Source organism: Pholcus phalangioides, unplaced genomic scaffold (assembly GCF_987345545.1).
Source record: "Pholcus phalangioides strain wild (caught in Gottingen) unplaced genomic scaffold, Ppha-v1.0 ptg000021l_1, whole genome shotgun sequence".
NCBI lineage: Eukaryota > Metazoa > Arthropoda > Arachnida > Araneae > Pholcidae > Pholcus > Pholcus phalangioides.
The window spans coordinates 11,748,901-11,770,523 of record NW_028301614.1 but is presented as its reverse complement, the minus strand read 5'-3'; the positions used below and the strand labels follow the sequence as shown (position 1 = coordinate 11,770,523).

Below are 21,623 nucleotides of genomic sequence, written 5' to 3'. Positions count from 1 at the left end.
TTTCTGGGTTTTGAGAAAGTATTGTTGATTTATTCAATACTGAATTATATTTAATAGAAATAATTCCTCATATTTCTGCTGAACTCAACTTTAAACTTTCCTTCATTTCTAATATTTTTGCTCTGACTAGTGAAAAGCTTGTATGCCTCAGTGTATTTGTGAGGATGATATCAGAAAAGACTATTGGAATCATGCTCAGATGCTTCTATGATTTAATTCACAATATATACAAATAAATACAGTTTCTACTACATGCCACATTGCTGATGTAGAAGAAAGCATTGTCACTCACTGTCCAGCCTAGAAAATAAAAAAAATTATTTGTGATAACCTTGCTTTTGCAACATATATAACCAACATCTTGGCTAAAAAAGTGGCCCTGCAGAATAAAGTATTCACCCTCTATTGAACTTTTTTTCCTCTAAAAAGATAAATTCTTCAACATTAGAGTTATGATATGGAACTATTGTTACTCTGAGATCAAGGTGATTTTTAGAAAATCACATACTCATAATTCAATCTTTGATGTTTTTCATAATGTTTTGAAGTAGAGACTGTGAAATACAGTAGACTGGACTTCTGCCTGATGTGGCGAAAGGATAACAGAAAAGCCAGATAGGCCGGAGTTCTATAAATGCTCACTTTTTACCTTATCCATACCATCAAAAACACCTTTTTTATATCAAACCGGCTCCTATTCATATTTTTCTGACATCTAAGTAGAGGAGAGTGCTTCATAAATGTTTGTTACTGAACTGTATGTTTTAAAAATTTAATGGTCCAAGAATAAAAATATCAGACACATTTTTTAGGTTTTATAATAAATTCTTTTATGTCTTCTTCATTACAAGAAATGTAAAATCATGTATACTGTACAGTATGAACATATAGCATAAGCTTTTAAAATAAAAGAACATTAACATAAAACTTAACTTTAATTCTTACAAAAATTATTTTACTCTTCATTGATAAATGATAATGCAAATAGTAGGCCTAAGATGAAAGAGTCAAAACTCAATTTTTAAAAGTCCTTGATATAGATGACTAAGGATTTCTTCTTTTTAGTCCACTTTTGCGATGAAATGTCTCTCCACTTATGCTCCAAATGGCAACTGGTCCGGTTTTGAGGTGTAGCTAGCACAGCGCAGAAGATTTTAATGGTCAATTTTGCGCAGCCACACCCCAAAAGTGGTTTCTGTGCAGCTTGGAATGTTAGAGAATTAATTTTTAACTAGGCTGGATAATATGGAGACCAGATAGTTGTGAGCCGGATAATTGAGTCTACTGTATATTGGTTTAAAGGCAACTTTTCTAATATAGTGCCAGTTACATATCCAGTTATACTGCTACTTAGAATCAAACTGCTTGCAAGCAGTACATACCTAAATATGTATAATTAACATGCACTTCATATATAGTGATTTTTTTTCAATTGAAAAACTACCTGATTTGTACATTATTTTTTTTCTTAAAGTTACACACTCTTAAATGCATAACACATCAAGTCTTAAAAACACAAATGTCAATCTGTGACATGAATTTAATTTGGAAAGCTCACCTTGTCATTTAATGAATTATTGCATATGTTAGCTTGATTCTGGAATGGTGCAGATGAAGGAGATGAACACTCATTAGTTGAGAAAGCACTGTAATCGCCGTCTCTTTTTGCTGGCCCCTCACTGAAATATAAAATAAAGATCATTTGGGATAGGTTCAACAAAAAAGAAAACACTAAAAGCTAAATATATACAATGATACACCTAATATTACGATACTAAAGATACCAGAGGAGAGTTTTTGAGACAGTTTTTGCTTAAAAAATAATGTGACCAAAAACTGAAATACATATCAGTTTGCTACATACACAAAAATTACAGTCATGGACTTATCGAAATCTGTTTTTTTTCTCTTTTCAAAATCAAGGTTGAAAAACTAACCTGGATATATTTTTTCTTCTGCATTGCATGAGCTATTATTGAGCACATTCACCAATATACGGTTTCTTTGTTTCTGATCATTGTTGAAAGGGTACTGCAAGAAATTCTGAAGTTATCCGAGACTTTATTTTTATTCATGATTGAATTTATATCAGTATGTCCCAGCCCCTTCAATATCAACTCGAATATGATTCTTATCCTATTTTCTGTGTTTCATGCACCTTATATAATGTGAAAATATTCACCATGATCAATAGTAATTCTGTCACAAATTTCCTTCCTTAGTTTCACCTCTGGAAAAAAGACCAAATTTATGGGGAAAAGAATTTTTGTGGTTTTTTTTTACTGCACCACAGGCTGTTTAATGTAATCACATTGGGACTGGGTTTCTGATAACAATAACCTATTGATAGCTATATTAAAAAAAATCTTGGTTGTACAATGACCATACGTCCCATTTGGTTGAATGGGCCTTATGGAAACGGGATAACTGTTTTTCTTTGCAATATAACAGCTTTCAAAATGTTAAATCATACATTTTTTAATTGTTTTTAAAATGGAATTTTTGTCCCCCCCCCCCCCCTTTAAGCTAAATCTTTTTTTTTTAATTCAAAAATTGTGAGGACTTAGAATGGAACTGCCTAATAATGTGTATTACAAATTATAAATCTTTCTATAATATACATTCATAGAATAAAGGTAAATTTATTATTTGTCTATGGGTATGTTCCATAGGTTCTCTTGTGAAAATCTTCCAACCGAAGAACTGTAAATGTGGTCAGTTAAAAGAAACTGACCATGAACTAAAGAAAGGGACTTTTTTGCCTTGCGCATCCCTTCATGACAGCAAAAGAAATGCCACACGCTCATGTAGGAAACAGTTCTAGACCTTTTTCAAGTATAAGTGAACGAGATGAATAAATTGCCTTAAGTCGAGGCCCCTTCCCCCCCCCCCCATCACCTCTCTTCAGTTGACGCCTTTGCACAGTTCACAGGATTTAAGGTCTGGTCCTGTGTGCTATTATGGCCTAATTGGGACATTGTGACCCCAAGTAAGGAAATTTTTGTCAATAAGGGAGCCTTTTGCCCTCCTTTTTTAGAATTTAAGGTTGATAATGAAAAGTCATGAAAAAAATGAGTCTGAGTCAACCTTAGCTCGAAAATATGCAAGAACAAACTTTCAATGAAAATAAATGCATAACAACCAAATTCCTCCTAACCAGATCATCGTTGCTGCTCTGACGGAATGAAGAAATTTTAGGAGGAGGTCGAAGATCAGGGCCATGCTTGAAAATATGGGTGTATGTGTCATGAACCTAACGTGAAGTACGTTTCTGTGTAACGCTTGTTATAGTAAAATCGAAGTCTTGATAACAATTTTTAACAAAATTCCCATATTATGATATTAACCTGTTCTGTACTTAGCCAAAGTAATAACAATACCTGAATGATAACATTATCCATGATTATAATAAGCGACATTTACTCTATTATGACGGTTTGGCCTTTGTGATAGAGAGGTTTTCAAGAAATACTTTGAGACAGAGTGGTGAAAATTTGCATTGATTTAGTACAGTAAATGCCAGGATTCTTGGAGATAAAGATAGAAAAATGATTTTTTTCCTCTTAAAATGAAGAATTTTGGAAAACCAGAAAAAAAGAAACAAATCATACTTAATTAACATAATTTTTTTGCCGTGAAAGTTTCTCCAGATAAAAAAATTGTTTTCAAAGTGCATTCAAATAAAACGAATAGATAGATTTGACACTAGTAAAAAGGAAAAAAACTTACAAGAATGTGTTCATTTCTTCTATGGGCGAGTTGTAACTTAGAGGAAATAGTAACTCAGATGAATACACATTTGGACTTTCAAATGAGTGCAGCAGTTGATTTGGAACTGGGAATGTTTCTTGGGCCCATTTGCGATAGTCAATGACTTCATCTGTCACTCTCACAATGCGACCCAATATGCTTTAACAAAATAATAATAATGAAGGTAAATATTCTTTTCAACTGTGAAATCAAAGACAACCATAATTTAAAAATTTTCATTCAACTCACATTGAATGTGAAATCCCAGTCCACCCTTATGCCAGAAACATGAATGTGCAAATCTTAAGAAATTTTGGAAATGGTTACTATACTCATGTTACTCCATGCTCACTCAATAGGGGATACATATATTCTGGAAAAACTTAGATAGATAGCAAAATAAATCAGCCAACCAGCTGATAAACCCAAAAAGTAAAAATTTGTGCGTTCAATGTTGCTGCATAAAAAGGGATGATATGAAAGGTGGCTGATGAATAACACAGGCAATTTCGATTCCAGGAAATCCCCCATCACTTTTTTTTTAGTATGACAAATCTGAATGTCTAAGGTGATGATGTGCTTTGATGCACACTTTTGAAAACAAGTTATAATTAAAAACTATAATTAATGATATTAATTAAAAAAATTTTAGAGCATATTCACTAACTATGGAGAAGATATAAAAGGCATCAAAAGAAAAAATATGTTAAATGATCACCAGCATAGATTAGAAGGGCACATATTTCCCACTGCCAAGAAAACAAAAAATTCTGATGGCTTATGACAATTTCCATCTTCATCCTTTTCTCATTTATTAGAAAATTCTTGCAGTAATATTGGATGTTGTCTGAATAAAAGTAATTCACATGCAGAGCAAAAACTCTCAAACATTTGGATAATTTTAGCAAAATTTTCAACTTTTTAGATTCAGTTGCTGTAATTGCACAAATCTATTTCACACAAAAAAAAAATCCAATTTTCTAATTTGGAAATATTGAATATACAATTTTTTTTCAGTTGAAATCAAGAGACAGGGCAAAAACTTTATAATTGGGTTTTTGGGCTCATGGGAATGGTATAAAAAGTTAATTTTTTTATTTTAATAGCTATACCTATTGCAATATGAGTAATATATATACTCATATGGAGTACTTACAATACTACTACCCCTTGCAACATGAAAGACTTATCTGAGTACTATGCATTATTTGGATACTTTTCTAATTGGAAGTATGCCTCTAGGGTCAACAGTTTGCAAGTATGCCCTGTTACCTATGCACCCTGTATAATTCAGTAATAATTGAAACAGATCAGCATATACACGAGAGATAAAGTATTTAGCCCAGAATCAAACGGTGAATTGCAATAGTAAGATTTCAATTGGAGGAAGTATATAATGCGAGTCAATCACACCTGTTGTTTCCTATAATACATCGATTGCTAGGGCGAACTGCTTGACTAAGAACATGATATGCATACGAAAATGCTGTCTTCACATTCAAAGCACCATACGAGCTCCTTCCAATATCATTGCCTGTAACACAATATTAATGCTAATTAAGAAATTGAAAGTTGATTGCATAGTAATATTTTTACTTTTCTTTCAAAGTTTGGTGCAATTTCTGAGAAGATGTAAGTTTTTTCAAATAATATCTTTATTCTTTTTTTTATGATGACAATAGAATATATGTGTAATTAATTACATCATAAGAACTTAAAAACTGTATTGTGCCAAACAAAAGCAAAAATTAAATTTTTTAAAAATGAAGAGAAAAAACACATTTATGTGATTAAAAAATGTGAATATTTGTGAATAGATTTATGATATAAAATATGAAATTAAAAAACTTAAGTAAAACACTGCTTTATGAGTATAATAGACTCCCAATTATCTGGCCTAATGTGGCAGAAGGACAGGCCTGTATAACAAAAATTCCAGATAGGCAGGAGTTCTATAAATGCTCACTTCTCTTAGCCTATCCGTACCATTAAAAACCCTACTCTTTTTATGCCAAAATCTGTTCTTGTTCATATTTTCTGACCTCTTAGCACAGGACAGATAAATGTTTGCTATGCAGTATAAGTTTTAAAAAATTATTACAGAAAAAGGCAGTCCAATACAGGGTTCCCAGCAAAATCTGCTTGATCATTTCCCTGACTAAATTAAAAAATTTCCCTGACCAAAAGCGCGTACCATCCAATATCACTCTAAATTACAGTCACCTCCCATATTCATGGGGGTTACATTCTGGGGTGGGAAAATACAGGAAATCTGCGAATAACCGAAACCATAGTTCTTTTGTTTATCTCGTTTATTGAACATCATGAGAAGAGCAGGGTGACACAAAAGTATAAGGGAATGTAAAAGAGGGTGCAGCAATTGATGGATGTTTTCTGAAAGAACATTGTGATTTCTCTGTTTGCTGTTTCTTCTTCATATCATCAAGTATGTTGGAGTATGTTGACAAGACCTCCTCTATCAATCGTTCTACATGTGAAGAACATAACATAGAGGGATCTATATTATGAAAATAATCTATTGCTGATTTGAACTTTCAAAGCCCTCCCCCTATGTTACTCATGGTGAACTTGTCTTTTACTTCTTTATTTTGATCTCCTTTGTCTGTTACAGCTTGTTTCATGAGCAATCAGCTGCATTAATTCCTCCTCGGTCAATGCCTCTGAATTGCTATTAACCAGTCAACTGTCAAATTAATTTCTCTGAGCGTTACCCGCAGAGCCCATTTTTTTTGACAGTGTGCGCGCTTTTTCCCTTTTTTTTCCTTTTCTTGGAAGTTTGAAATATTAAAATATTTTTTTATAGCATGTTTTTTTATAGCTCGAATGTGTCGAGACATAATATGACACCCCAAAAGTGGGGAGGGGCGGTCATAATGTCCTGTGACTAAAAGAAATGCTGTTGATGGATTTGTGAAACCATAGGAGTTGAACCTTTGCTAAAAGATATATGAGTAATAAAACAGATGCATCTTCGCAAGGGAGTTGGAAATTGAAACAAAAACGATGGGGATGCAGCTTTGCAAAGCATGACAAAGATAATAGTAATAATAATCTCAGACCTTGAAATATAATTGTCAACTCCATCTAGTGATGAGATAATAAAATAGAAGGATGGCTGTACAGAGATTGCAGCACATGTATGACAAATTATTTTGCATATCTATGTGAAAAAGACCGAAAAAGTCTGCGCGTCGGCAAATGCCGTCGTAGGCACCAACATTACATATGGCAGCGATGGCAAACACCGTCGTAACCACTTGACTGGTTGAATAGCTGTTTGACTTCTCTTCTATACCCATATCATTGAACACTTCTCCACCCACCTGTTTTGCTGATGTGACAATGTCTTTCATAATATCTTCAGTTGGCTCTGTAAAAATGCTTGTGTCCTGGAGCGCACATTATGGCCGAAGGTCAATTCAATCCAAGTTGACTTTCTCTCTTAAGAGCTGCCATGGTTCTAGCGATGACAGTAATGGCATTAGCGATAGTGTAATTCTTCCATACCTTCAAGATATTTTCCGCATTTGAATCATCTTCTATTGCATGCACAATCATTTTGATTGAGTGATATGTATAGTGAGCCTTGAGTGCTCACGTTACCTCCTGATTAAGGGGGCTGAATGATAGATGTTGTATTAGGAGACATATAATGGACTTCCACACTATCAGCTTTAAACTCACTGACATCTGGGTGTCCAATAGTTTTATTCAGTATCAAAAGAACTTTGAATGACATGTCTTCACACTCAAGGTACTTCCTGACTTTTGGAACAAAACATCATTTAAACCAATCCAGGAAAACTGTTTTCATAGTCCAAGCTTTTCTATTGTTCATCCAAAATACTGTGCGGGAGCTTTGACTTATCCTTTCCGTTCAATGCTCACGGATTCATAGATTTGAAAATGACAGTGGGCTTTACCATGTACCCATACGCATTTGCACAAACATCATAGTAAGTTAACCTTAACTTTCCTTAAAACTAGGGCTAGATTTTCTTCTTGGATGATAAATGTTCTATGCATCATTTTTTTCCAAAATAGTGTAGTTTCGTCAGCGTTAAACACCTGCTGAAGTGAATATCCCTTCTCTTCAATAATTTTCTGCAGAGCCTTTGGAAATTTTCTAGCTACCTCCTGGTTGGCAGTGGCTTGTTTGCCAGTGATTTTTACATTGCGTAATCCAAATCGTTTCTTAAACATATGAAATCATCTTTTATTTGCATAAAATTCAGATGAAATAGACGTTTCCCTAGCCCTTCCCTTTGTAGAAGAATAAATTAATTTTTTTGCCTTTTCCCATTATAATATAACAATGAATTGGACTACCTTCTTTATAGCAGTCTTTTACCCACAAAAAAAACCTGCATTTTCAGTATGAGAAACACATGGATTCCGTAGGCGATGCAAAGTTTACGGCGCCACAAGTGCAGCTACAGCCACGGCTGATCAAATTTTAGGTTCATTTTTCTTGATATATCTCACCGTAGATTCGTTGATTCCATAATGGTGAGCCACCGCAGCAATTGACTTATTTTCGCCAAGCATAGCCAATATATCCAATTTTTCTTGTAAAGTTTCACTTCTTTTTTTGTCTTTTCAAAGTTATTATCAGTAGCACTGAGCCAACCTAAACACACACAACTCAAATTTTGTAAAGAAAATACATGAATGACGATTGCTGAAAAAAATCCAATGAAGGAAAAACAACCGCAAATACGGGAACAGTGAATACAGGGAGAGACTGTGTATCATTTTACGGTGATATACCATTGAAAAGCACATTACAGACAGAATGCTAATATTTTGCCACCACCACCCCTTACAAAATCAAATTGATCTTGTAAGGGGTTGTCTCAGTACATGATCTTGCACACAATACCAGTTTCCTTGGAAATCTCACACAGAGATAATTGAATTCAAATCATTCTTCAACATATAAAGGTTAAAGATTCTCTACCCACAGACAGGAAAAAAAAGCAAGAGGATAAAATGTTTTTTCAGAAGAGATAGAGAAGAAGTTAAGAGCTGGTATTGGCCATTGTTTTCAACAATGGAAAGGAGGGTCTCTCCACTTTAGATCCCTTCATCTATTTACACAGAGGGCAGATTGTTCCTAGGCCAACATTGTTTTCCAGTATGTAAAATCCAACCCTTCAACTGATAAGAAATTTCTCTCAGTAAGGGATCTGGAGGAAAATGCTCATAAGGATTTTTTTTTCTCTCCCTGGGATTTGAAAAATAATCTTCCATGGAAAAAAGTGAAGGTAAACCACTTGAATGTAGATTTATCCTCTTTGATTTTCCCTCACTTTTCCCAAGTATTTGTAATTTTCCCTGACATTTGACAAATATTTCATATTTTCCCTGACCGTTCCCTGATTCTCCCTGACTTTCCAGGTTGCTGGGAACCCTGTAAAATCACGTACACTGTACAGCAAGGGTCTTAAACTTTTCTGGAGTCTCAAGCACTGTGTATTCCCATCAGACAAGGAGCACCCTTACGGCAACTTTGACATACTTATGCCTGAAAAATCTGCATAATTGTAATCCTTGAATGAAGTGTTTACAAGGTTTTATTGAAGCGTTGATCAAGTGCTTGTGAGCATGAAATCAGGCACGAGCATTGAGCACTTTTGATGCTTCAGATAGGACCATGGTGCTCGCAAGCAACAGGTTTAAGATGGCTGCTGTACAGTATGTATACATACACTTTTCAAATAAACAAAACATTAACGTAAAAGCATAAGGCTTGATTCTTAAAAAAAAATTATTTAAACTTATTTTACAGTTCATTGATAAATGATTGCACAAAAGGTAATATGTATTTTAATTCATTAATGTATTATTTTTTAACTAGGCCGGATAGTGGAGAGTCTACTGTAAAAACATATGTTGCAAACATCAATTGATGGATTATTTTTCTAATTGGCATCTATCCAAGAAGTTCTCGATCGTGCACTGTGCAAATCCCCCATCCATGCATTGTACAGTCGATGCTCATCATAATGACCCATTTATATTCACCCTTCTATTATTTGATGAACAGCACATTATATTGAGTGGTCGTTATATTGAAAAAAAATACATATAAGATAGTCATAATATGAAAACCTCTGGGAGTTATTGCACGAGTCATAATATGAAAACCTCTGGGAGTTATTGCACGAGTCATAATATGAAAACCTCTGGGAGTTATTGCACGAGTCATAATAATGGAATGGTCATGGTAAAGTGGAGCCATTATAACGAGTGTTGAATTTATAATACATATAATACTGGGTAGAGAGAAGGTATTTCATCACAAAATAGGTTCTGAATATGGGTTTTTCCAATCATAAAAACCGATAACCCACCAAATTATTAGATTTTAGACCCACTAAACTTCTTACCTTTCCTAAACATCCATTGACTTTTCTAATTATTGCCTATAGTATAGTTTAAAATCTGCCTGTGGACCACTTTGGAATTGCCTGCAGATCTCCAGGGCTGCACAAACCACCATTAGAAAAACATTATGATAGTCGTCTATAATTATCAAATGTGACCATAAATAATGATGATTAGGCCTATAACAGTTAAAGAAGTGAGCTATATGGTTGATGAACTCTCGAAAAACCAGTGTTTAGGGTAATTACAGCATCAATGGCAAACATGAGGGGGAATAGCATACAACTCTATCCAAGAGAAAGACAAATTTAGCAGTTTTAAGCCAGGTTTTCATATAAAATGTAAGTTACTGCAATCTTTTTTAACAGAAGTACATGGAATAAAATTGCCACACACTAATTAAAAGAAGGAAATTGTGATCAACTGACCAGGCAGAAGAGGATCTTCAATACACAAAATTGACGGCCTATTACCATCACCCATTGTGTTAAAAAAATCCTCCTTTGTAAAGTAAGTTCCACCTTCATTGATTTGTATGCCAGTTTTGAAGTAGTTGAAGTGGCGCCCATAAAGTTCAAAGAACAAAATCAAAAGCTTTCCGAGGTTGTTGTGAAGTGGTACATTTTCATATTTCAGGTGTATCTGGAAGAAGAAAAAAAAACAAGTCTCGGCATTATACTTGGTTATTATAATATTTTGAATTTCTTATGATTAACCTATGAACACAAAATCATTATCAACCCTCTCAGCAGAATTGACGAGGTATTTCGCCTCCTTAAAAGGCTCTTATTTTAGCATTGAAAATTCCAGATATTTTGTAAAGTTGACTTCGTAATGAAACAATTTTCCCTATGGGGCCGTTCAAGTATTACGTAAGCAAATTTTTAGGTATTTTTAACCCCCACTCCCTGTCAGCAAAATTTTGTCATCAGCTCTACCCCTGCCTCCTCACACATATTGGTGGGATCAAAGATGTGGTGGGGGAGGGGCAATCAAAAGTTTACTTTTCTAATGCAAAAAAAATTGTGTTAATTAAAATTTCAGAAGAAAATACCTTTATATGTTATTCTAATGAATTTTTGTTAATTTCAATGCTACTTGAAGAACCCAAAATTTCTTTTCAATTCAATCAATCCCAAATTGAGCCCTGGGGTTTATCTGATGTGGCCTGCCCCCAAACCTAATTTTAAAAAAATGAACTAAGAGGCACATTTACAGATCGCTTAAGTGACTGGTGGTACAATTCAAGATTGCTCAAGTGACTGGTGGCACATTTTCAGATCACTCAAGTAGGCCTTTGGTAAATTCACTTAAGTGACACAGTTCCAGAACACTTAAGCAATTTGTGGCACATTTAGAGATCCCTTGAGTGACATGTGACACAGTTCCAGAGCACTTCAGTGGCCGGACACATTTCCAGACCACTTGGATCCGTGAAACATTTAGAGATCACTAAAGTGTTTTTAGTGATGTCCCCCTACTAATGATAATCTCTGCTACTAATCTGCAGAGGACTTATCAATGGGGGAATGTTAGTTCAGGTGCGCACAAACTGTTGAAAGGTTTCTCGTTTTTGGCACACAGAGTAAGATGCCATTAAGAATATTTCATTTTTTCATAAGGGATGGTTGATGACGTAAGCATCATCCAATATCCCTCCCCCTTGCCATCAAAAGTCAGCAAATCGGAACTCCCCCCCCCCCCCGTCTTGAATGACCCCTATACCCCAAGTTAGGCCCTACCCTTACCCTAAGTTTTGCACCTACTGAGAAATTGGAGAAGAAAGCCTATTTCACTGAAAGAAAATATGGAATTTTACGGAGGGTTTGGTGATTTTTATTATACCCCAGAATGTGTGTGTGTGGGTTAAAGGGAAAAAAACCAATGAAAATAAATTTTTTTGGGAACAATCAAATCCTGTAAAAGACAAAGTTGAGAAAACACTAAAAATATTTCATACAAACCCCAGAGCAAAGGGGGTTAAAAATAAAAAGATTGAACTATGTCCCACATGGGAAAATATCTAACTGGCATTAAATGAAATGTTGTATTAAGTGATTTTGTCCTAACCGTGCGTGCATGCACGCACACACACATTTATGAGTTCAAAATTATACCACTTTCAGGTAATTATCTATTAATGATAGCAAGGGTCTGTCCAGACTTTTTGTGAAAATTTCCCTTATTTTTGTGAAAAATAAGTGATTTTGTGGGAAACAAAACAATCTAGTTAATTTATCACAAAAGAAGTGCAATGCCAAAATTATGGTTTGATGAATTTTTATTTTATGGAAGGTCTGTTGTTCAGATACAACTTTGTGAGGGTCCAGAAAACGGACCCAAATTGTGGCTAGACAGACCCCTGGATAGTTAATAATGATCAATTCATATTTAACATCAATAGTATCTTGGCATGCAAATTTCTCTTTAAATTGACAACAGTCTGCTATACCTGCTTTCTGTGAATTTTCCAGGAACCATTAGCAGGGTTCTATCTAGACTTTTTTGTAGGGTCCTGTTTTTCTGAAAATTTCCCTTATTTTTGTGAAAAGGATCATTATTTTTGTGGGAAGCAAAATAATCTAATTAATTTATAACAAAAAAATGAAATGCCAAATTTTGATTTCATTAATTTGTATTTTGTGAAAGTCAGATTTCAAATCCAGATTTTTGTGAAGGGTCCCTGATAAGACACGTTATTCAATGAAAAGAATAGAGTAAGCACACAGCAATATTTACCTGAAGAAAACTGATTGTAAGAAGGATCAGACTATATGAACTTATTCCGCCTAAAAATACTTCATTCAAGTCTCTTTGAAGAAGGAACTGCTTCAGCACGAATACAAGCTTTGGTAGAACAGGATAAGTAACCATGAATTCCTATCAATTTTAAAAATTACGTAAACATTAATTGCAGAAAGAAATTTGAGTAAAACATGAGAAAAGCTTATAAAAAATAATCATAACCTCTCTAACTGCATTACAACCTAACATTAATATAACGAGGGTTAAAATAACAACGATTATATTAACGGTGCAGGAGTAAACCCTGTTCCCTGAAGTGTTTAGTGTCTTTCACGCTCAAGTGAAGATAAACACCTTTCTACGTCTCCCATCAACAATGTGTTAAGATACTATCTATCTTCAACTAAAAACATAAATATATTAGGGACACGCATATACATACACCCATAAAACACATTCTGGCATGCACCATTTCATTAGCAAGTCACAGAGGAATGTGTATGAGGTGCATGTATGGTCAAGAAGTCATCTTTTCAATTTGTTATTAGGGATAACAATTTTTTGCTACGATGATAATTAAAACCCAGAAGAGCATTCAATCCTTCTGCCTGACTTCATACTCTCTGGGTTTTTTAGACACACTCCCCCCCCCCCAAAAAAAAAAAAACCAACCTCACCCAAATTTGCATTCAATGATTAGCATTATGTGGGTTTGGGTTTGTGATACGTTAAAATTGCCATAAAAGCGCTCATCTTCTGATAAGGGACACAAATAGTGCTTGAGACCCGAAAAACATTAAAGACCTCTGGTATAGCAGTTGACACAAAACTTAACATTCCATCTTACCACTTTGGCAGATGAAATATGTTTTATTCAAATTTGTATACCTTGTCAAAATAACTCGGAAAATATTATTTTCATGATTTACACAACTGGGATAAAAAAAAACTAATGTAAATTTTTATTTAAAAATGTATACTGTCATAATATGCAGAGTGTCTCTCTTCTCATATCTTTATCCAATAGTTGATTTCTAAATTGTAAGTTCCATTCACAAATATAGAAAAGTTTTACTGTAAAAGTTAGGAAATTTAAATTATTATACAGTTCCCAAGTCTTATAAGTTAAGTTTAGTAAAAATTATCTCCATATGACATGTTAAACAAAACAAAAAAAAGAAATCCATTTTTTTTATGACCAAAACTGAGTGAGCAAAACTGCAAATTTTATACACATAATTTTTCATCATATTCCTTATCTAGCATTTAGAAAAAACTTTGAAGCAAACAGCAAAGGATAAAAAAATTATCACCTTAATCAAATTAGCACTTTTGACTCCATTATTCATGTTGAAACTAATGTCAATTTTAATGTCAGTTTTAGCATCAGTAAGCTTCACAATAGGAACCTGGAGAAATAAAAAAAATTAATGCAAAAAAATAAAATAGAAAAACATACTAAGCACTTCTCTTCATTTAATACTTTCAAAAACAGAACATACAGATGCTTTATCCAATACTCGAATCGACTGTGGTTCAGCAATGCTATTGTCTAGTAAAGCCTTTTCTAATATCCTAAAAGATATTTCTTTCTTCTCTATGACAACCAGATCTATATCACTATAAAAAGTAAGAAGAGAAAAAAAAATATTTTAAGTTTCATTTAGAAAATAATTAGTTTTAAGTAATAATAATCATGAAAGAAAAAAATTTCAAAAGAATCATAATAATCATGAAAGAAAAAAATTTCAAAGAAATCATAATAAAAACATTGAAAAATATAAACAAAAAGAGAGGGGAAGATGGAGTACATCTTTCCCAGATATTATCAAATTCTGTTGATACTGACAAATTTTGCAATTAAGTAAAATCCTCTAACAAAAGATATAGCTTTAAACTATGGAGCTTCAATCAATATCAATTTCAAAAGTGCTGCTCTGTGCATATCATAATTAAGTAATGCTCTGCATCTTGGAACTGATTCAGAGTAAATAGAAACACCCATGTAACTAATATGCAGATCATTCAGTTATCTGCATCAATTTTTATTTTTAAAAAATTGTTTCACTCAAATTTCCAAAATATTTTTCTTGCTAGAATAATACAAAATAAGGCAATGCATAAATTTTCAAGAACCAGGTAAAACAACTATTTCAGAAAGAAGTATGAAAATTCTTTATTAAATTGACTTTGATTGGATTGGTTTTCACTTTGAGGAAAATGTCTACAAGGCCTAGCCTATGCAATATAGGTACCACAGTAAAAGCCCAGAGACTGGTAAAACCTACTACACTAAATTGATGAAAACCCAAAAAACGCTTGTAAAAATGTTTTCATTTCAGAAAAGTCAACAGTTACCAAGTCAAAGACTGTTTGTAAGGAATCAATTAACCACATGATGGTTAATTCATTTATCAAAAATTGGCTTCTACTGCTCAGAGTAAATTAATTGAACAAATAAATGATAATTATTAATCAATTATCTTTCTAGCAGGAACCAATAAAAAAAATTAATTATAATTAAATAGAGTTAGGAAGTTCATAATGATTGATTCATTAAAAACAGGCTTTGACTTAGCAAAAGTTCAAAATGGAAATATTTACTAACTTGCCTTGGTAAAACCTCAATCTTCTGGATTTCACTGTAAGGTGGGATTACATTATAAAAGTTTTGTAAACATGCTTTTATAAAACTTGAAAAATACAACCAATAAACTGATCGGTTGCATTTGCTCGAATGTAATCGATCAGCTTATTGATTGTATTTTTAAAGTTTTATAAAAACACTTTTACAAAACTTTTACAGTGTAATTCCGGCCTAATATAGAAACGAAAATGAAAATAGTACCTTGTAGGTAAATACAATCCTGTCCTGAAGCTGCCATATACTTCAACCTGTGGATTCAAAATAATGTCAAGTAAACAATGAAAGCAATGACAGATTTCTTAATTAAACTTATTTCACATACTAAAAAACATACCGTAAAACCTCTCTTTTGTGGACACTGTCGGGACAAAAACATTTGTCTGTAAAAGAGGGATGACTGTTAATCAGGGATTTGAAAAGCATACTTTTATTATACACAGGGTAATTATTATTTGGCTGTAAAAGGGAAGGGACCACATCTGAGGGGTGTCCATTGAGAGGGGTTTTACCCTACTATAAAAGTGTTTTATAATAAAAAAAATTTGTAGAAAATATATTTCTACAATTGTCTAAAATATTTAACAAAATTCCAAAAGTTAACAAAAACAAAATTTAACAAAATTAAAAAACAAAATTTTTAAGTTTAACAAAATTTAAAAGTTAAAAAAAAAACTGGGGACTTTAAAGGCATTAATTCCGGTTTTTGAAAGAAACAATACAAAGGTGTCAAAAGATACTTCCCAAAAAGTCTTCAATCAATCGCAAAAAAACTGATCATGTATTCAATTCTATAAGATCACTTCAAATTCAATTCATAATGCCGTCTCCTTGCAGCACCTTGCATTGGGAGACAAGGAAGAAACCGTGATACAATTGATGATGATGACTTACCTAGCTTCTAATGTTAGTGGAAATTTTGACATCCGTTCTAATAAATAGTACAAAACATCATTGACGCACATTATAATTTGGCACCGTGTCATCATGAGCTACTACAGTGGTTCGAATATTTTTGTCTTCCTTTGCCTTAGTCAAGATGTATTTGTGGCTCCCCAGAATATTCTAATAAAAACAGGAGCTTCTAAGACAAAACAGGTACACATTGATATAATCAGCCTTCTTCAACCACCCCTGAAAAAGGAGAAAGCTTGGTAATACCCCTAGGAGCTGCGGTGCACACTTTGAGAACCTTCTTCTTCTTCAAACTGAGGAAAACTCAGGTCTATCGCCATAGGCAATTTACTACCTAGTGAGTTGTGCCGGAAGTGTAAGTGTGTGTACCTAATAATCTGAGTGCGTATCTAGTGTTGTGTATGATTTTTCAGTGCTGCCATTCACTTTGAGAACCACTGGACTTCTACTACTTATATAAACTGCACCTCACCCATATTCCTCTATGGATTATCTAATGAATGGGTGAACATGATGGAATGTGCATGCATGTGTTGTGAACCTAATGTGAAGTTTATTCATTGAAATAAACATTTTCTGGATATTATGCCGAGGTGAACTTCGAAAGAAAAGTCATCTGGTCTTGCTGGGCACCAGATGACTCTTCTTTCTGAATACACCTCTGCATAATATCCAGATAATGTCTATTTCCTTGATGTATTGGGCTGAGAAAAAGTCATCTCACTCGCTCTAATGTGAAGTTTGATTCAGAGAAATGCTTGTCATGTGTTGCTCATCAAGTGCCGCCACCTGCCTTCTGAATTCAAAAGCAGATAACTCGGCAGGTTATTTTTCACTTTTATCAAGTATGAATTTTTCAAATGTTGTACGTCTGATTGCTCTCTGTGGACCACTGGGCTACTGTAATATGGTGAAATTTGCTCTTAACTAAAGTTCAGAGGAAACTTTTTGATCATGTCTAATATCTTCATTGTCATTTTTACTCATTTTTATTTCGTCATAAACATAGCTCTCTTAGGAAAGTATTTTTTCTGGATATTATGCTACTATGCCTAATTATAATTATACCAATTGGTAGTTGGTGTATATGGATAGCTTGCTTGCCCGTATTGCCAGAGGATGGGTTTCGATTCCAGTTGGAGACTAAATGACTTTTCTTTCCAAGTTTAACTCACATAATATCCAGATAAGATGTCTTTCCTTCATCCATTGGGCTAAGAAAAAATCATCTCACATATCTCTTTTATCTTTAATCACTACATTGAAAGCAATATACCTTTGCATGAGGCCATAATCCTATGATGACTTTAGTTATTCTGTCTACAACTTCCAGTCGCATGCGATGCTCAGGTGGAGATGGAAGCATATATTGGTAGAAATCCTCAATTTCTTCATGCAACCTACAAGAGAAAAAAAACAATTAAAGTAATTATGTTGAACAATGTGACAAGTTCCTTGAATTATATTTGCTTTGAGGTCAAGCTTGTAGCAGATTCGGAGCTTTGAGGCAAATATATAGTTTAACCTTATGAAATTGTCTTTTTCTCCAAACCATCACAGTTCTGGTCTATCACCATGGGCAATTTACTTTGGAATGGGTATACCTAACCATGTGAAGCTAACTGTTCAAGTTTGTATCTAGTGTTGTGAGTGAATTTTTTGTGTTGCCATCTATTTTTTGAACTATGAGTGAAGTGCAATGATTGAATATTTGTAATACTGTAGGGGCAAGACTCTTTAACAGACAGTTTGGCTCACATTTGTGTCTTGAAATATACCTGAATCATTATATCAATTTGCAGCTCTGGCCAATTTGCTCGCTTAATAAAACCCATGGGAAACATGTCTAGATTCTCATGCCTTTAAAAAGTAATATTACTGATACGACTTGGCCAGGGTGGCTCATGGGCAATTTACCCCCACACAGGACACTGCTATAGGAGGAGTGCAAAATTTGGAAGAAATAAAAAATATTCAGAACAAAAAATGTTTTGTCAGTAAAATTTATACTATGAATGTGTAAGATGGAATAATATGTAGAAGAAAACTAATCTTTGATGCATCGCATCTAGCTGGGAACACTGTCAACCAGATCTAAATATGTGTCAATACCAGGCCTCGACAAATTGAAAAAAAAATTTAGGTGCCAGCCAAATTTCTTGGGGACTAAGCATGATTTTTTTCTGAAAAAATCCTAAATAATATTTTGTTTTTACTTTTCCAAAGCTTTATATCTTCTTTCCATGTTAGGAGACACTCTTATGAAATAAAAAAGAATTGTGTTATTCAGATTTCAATTCAGCAATTAGAGCCAGAAAATTGTAGACATCAATATTAAAATTCTAGTCATTGTCAAAACCTGGCACCTGGGATTTGTTGTCCTGCAATCCAATGCATAAAAAAAGTTTGGGGAGGGAATATGAGCTCAGGGCTTTAATGGCTAAGTTATGCATGGTGTATACAAATCCATAGGTTTTTTTCTGGCTTACATGCCAGAGACACTGGAAACAAGAGCGAGAATTTTGTGTTGAGCTGCCTCTGTGATCCTGTATTACAGTGGTTCTCAACAGGGACATATAATAAGGGCTATCTCATAAGGCACCAGATTCTGTACTAGTTGATGTCATCACCTTGACAGGCGGTTAATTGCCATTGACTACCCTGGTATTTCAAGGGTGTGTGCTTTAGTTAAAAAGTAGCAGAGCAGTGATGTCACACACCTGAACCGAGACCCCACCCAAAGAGCCAAGGCAGCAAGAGGAACTTGAAAGGAATGAGACAGCCCTTACAGTATAATTCTGGATTCCCAAAGTGCATGTCACAAAACTATGTCAGGGGAGTCACAAGACATTGGTGTACTATTGTGTCCCCATTCAGAGCTCCAAAGTTTCTTTTCTAGACTATTCTGGTGAGCCATGGATAAATTATCACAAGGCTGAGTCTCAAAGCAGAATATGGCAAAATCTGTGACGTATGTCGCAGAACAATCTAGAAGATTTTAAGAAAACTAGAAAACTCTATATTATGGCAACTGCAGAACATTTCCACTCAGCCGAGGGCTCGTTACAGAAAAATTCAAAACATTCTTCTTTGGGGGCCAAGAGAGTCATGAGTGGAAAAGTTTGAGAACCACTGCTATTTTATATTGATTTTTATCTGATTATCATTACATCGTGTTGGAATAAGTGCTGGAGTATAAAATAGGATATATGTTTCGCTTCAAACATGTACATTTATCTTAATTTTCTCAATGCGAGCCGACTTGATACAGGGCTAAAACCAGGGGCTCTACTATCGGCTCATGCTTATTCTCACCCCATCTGAATTATAAGCATAACCCTGAAAAGCCCTACCAAGGAATGATTTTTAGACTCACTTCTTAAGGTCACATGATGCGAAAGAGGAAAAATGAAAAGAAATTGCTTTCCACTCAGGAGAAAGTGATTTTTCCCTTTGGCTGATCGACCGCTGACCAATCAAATTTAAGATTGGGATGTACAGCTACTATCAATTAACTGAATTTTTTTTGTTTAGCGACGGTGGCAATGCAAATTCATTTTTTATGCACATGCAGAACTTTTTTTTCACATTCTTTAACGTTAAAAATGGAAGGTGTTAGCGAGGCTATGGGCTAGATAATTTTTTTTCTTTTTTTAATGGCAAAGATGGAAAACAGAAAGAGTTCATGAAGAGTTATTTTTGTAATTAAATATATGTTTCACCATGTAAATATTATTAGTGAAAGGCTGACGAAATTGCATAGTTCTCTCTCAAGGAAAAACACTACTTAAGTCATCGTAATAAATTTTCCCCTATACCGGTGGCATTGCAAGTAGAAAATATGATCATCCGATGCTAAGGAGTGGGTCTCCCCATCCGTATTTTCCTCCAAATATTCGGAGAAAAACGATGCTTGTTTTCGGAGGGGGAACGGCAATAGCACAAAAATTTCCCTTTTATGCTTATATTGCCATAATTGGTGCAGATACGAATCAAATTCTTGATAAGCATGAGTAGATAGTACAGCCCCTGGTGCCCCAGGCACTGAACTAGGAAAGGTACCAAGTTTACTCTTTTTCTGTTCAAAATAACAGGGATAGGGTGTTGCACCCTCTCCCTTATATACCAACCCTGGGCAACAAAGTAAATTTTTATTCTTAGTTGCACCCTGATTGGATATATTTGGTTATGTAAATCAACTCTGTTAGGGACGAATGATTTGTGCCAGAATTTATTGTTCAAGTAAGCAAGTAATACACACACCCCAATAAACCTGGACTATAAATTCTGTCTTTTAGTCTCCATGGTGTTCCCCCATATTTTTTAATGAGCAAGCCATTGCGATTCAGTCCATAAGTGCTAGCTTTGTTATCGGTTTTCTTCTTTGCTGGATGATATTGGCCGTCATCGCTGGCCTGTACAGATTCCTGCTTACTGAACATTGGTCCCTTGCAACACTCGAACGACGCGCCGCTAGAATTCACAGAGTGGTCATCATCATTGTTCTTGACCTCTTGCCACGAGTCATCGTGTTCAGTGCATTGGTGCGCTTCCCATATTTCAGTCCACAATGTCAGCGCTGGACCACATTGTTCTGGCTGGAACCATCCAATGCTCGGGTCCATCAATTCAATCTCTGGAATGATGTTCCAACAACAAAGACGTTTGAGAAACCCCTACTTTGAATGTCCAAGAAAATAAGTTCGACTGTCCAACATGAATGAAGTTTATGCACCATTCTCTTGGGCAGCTCATCATGACTATTATTTATTGATTTGAACATTCAATTTCATTTCGAGAATTTTTTTTAAATATTAAATCATAGATAAAATCATTCACGGGTGATGGGTAATCCTTGACTGATTTAAACTATTTCAAAGAAATTGATCAAACTCGACGCAAAATCGCCCAAATATTCTCACGCCTCTGGACGGCTTGGACCATGAGCATCCCAATCCTTCTCTTTCAATTATACAGGGCGTTAGCTACTAAGATCTTTCCCTGATTATGACATCCAAACCCTGAATAAAAACCAAAATTAAGTAGATTAATATATTTCCCTAAGTTAATCAACATTTTAATGAGAATCGAGAGAACTTTTGATACGTTTTTTTCAAATTCAAAATTTCAGTGATCTGTTTCGCTTCTATCGCCTGAT

At 34.4% G+C, this 21,623-nt stretch overlaps 1 protein-coding gene across 1 annotated transcript; it reads right to left on the bottom strand.

The window, feature by feature from the left end:
- Window positions 1-189: 189 nt before the first annotated feature.
- On the bottom strand, window positions 190-21,397 carry LOC149070623 (terminal nucleotidyltransferase 4A-like). The gene is made up of 11 exons (XM_089248976.1): window positions 20,729-21,397; window positions 17,742-17,865; window positions 15,755-15,801; window positions 14,409-14,526; window positions 14,220-14,315; window positions 12,901-13,041; window positions 10,590-10,803; window positions 5,164-5,284; window positions 3,730-3,909; window positions 1,559-1,679; window positions 190-300 (listed from the first exon to the last, which is right to left on the bottom strand). Exons 1-11 carry the CDS (start codon window positions 21,088-21,090, stop codon window positions 289-291), a joined length of 1,536 nt encoding a protein of 511 aa, XP_089105102.1. The 5' UTR covers window positions 21,091-21,397; the 3' UTR covers window positions 190-288.
- Window positions 21,398-21,623: the final 226 nt, after the last annotated feature.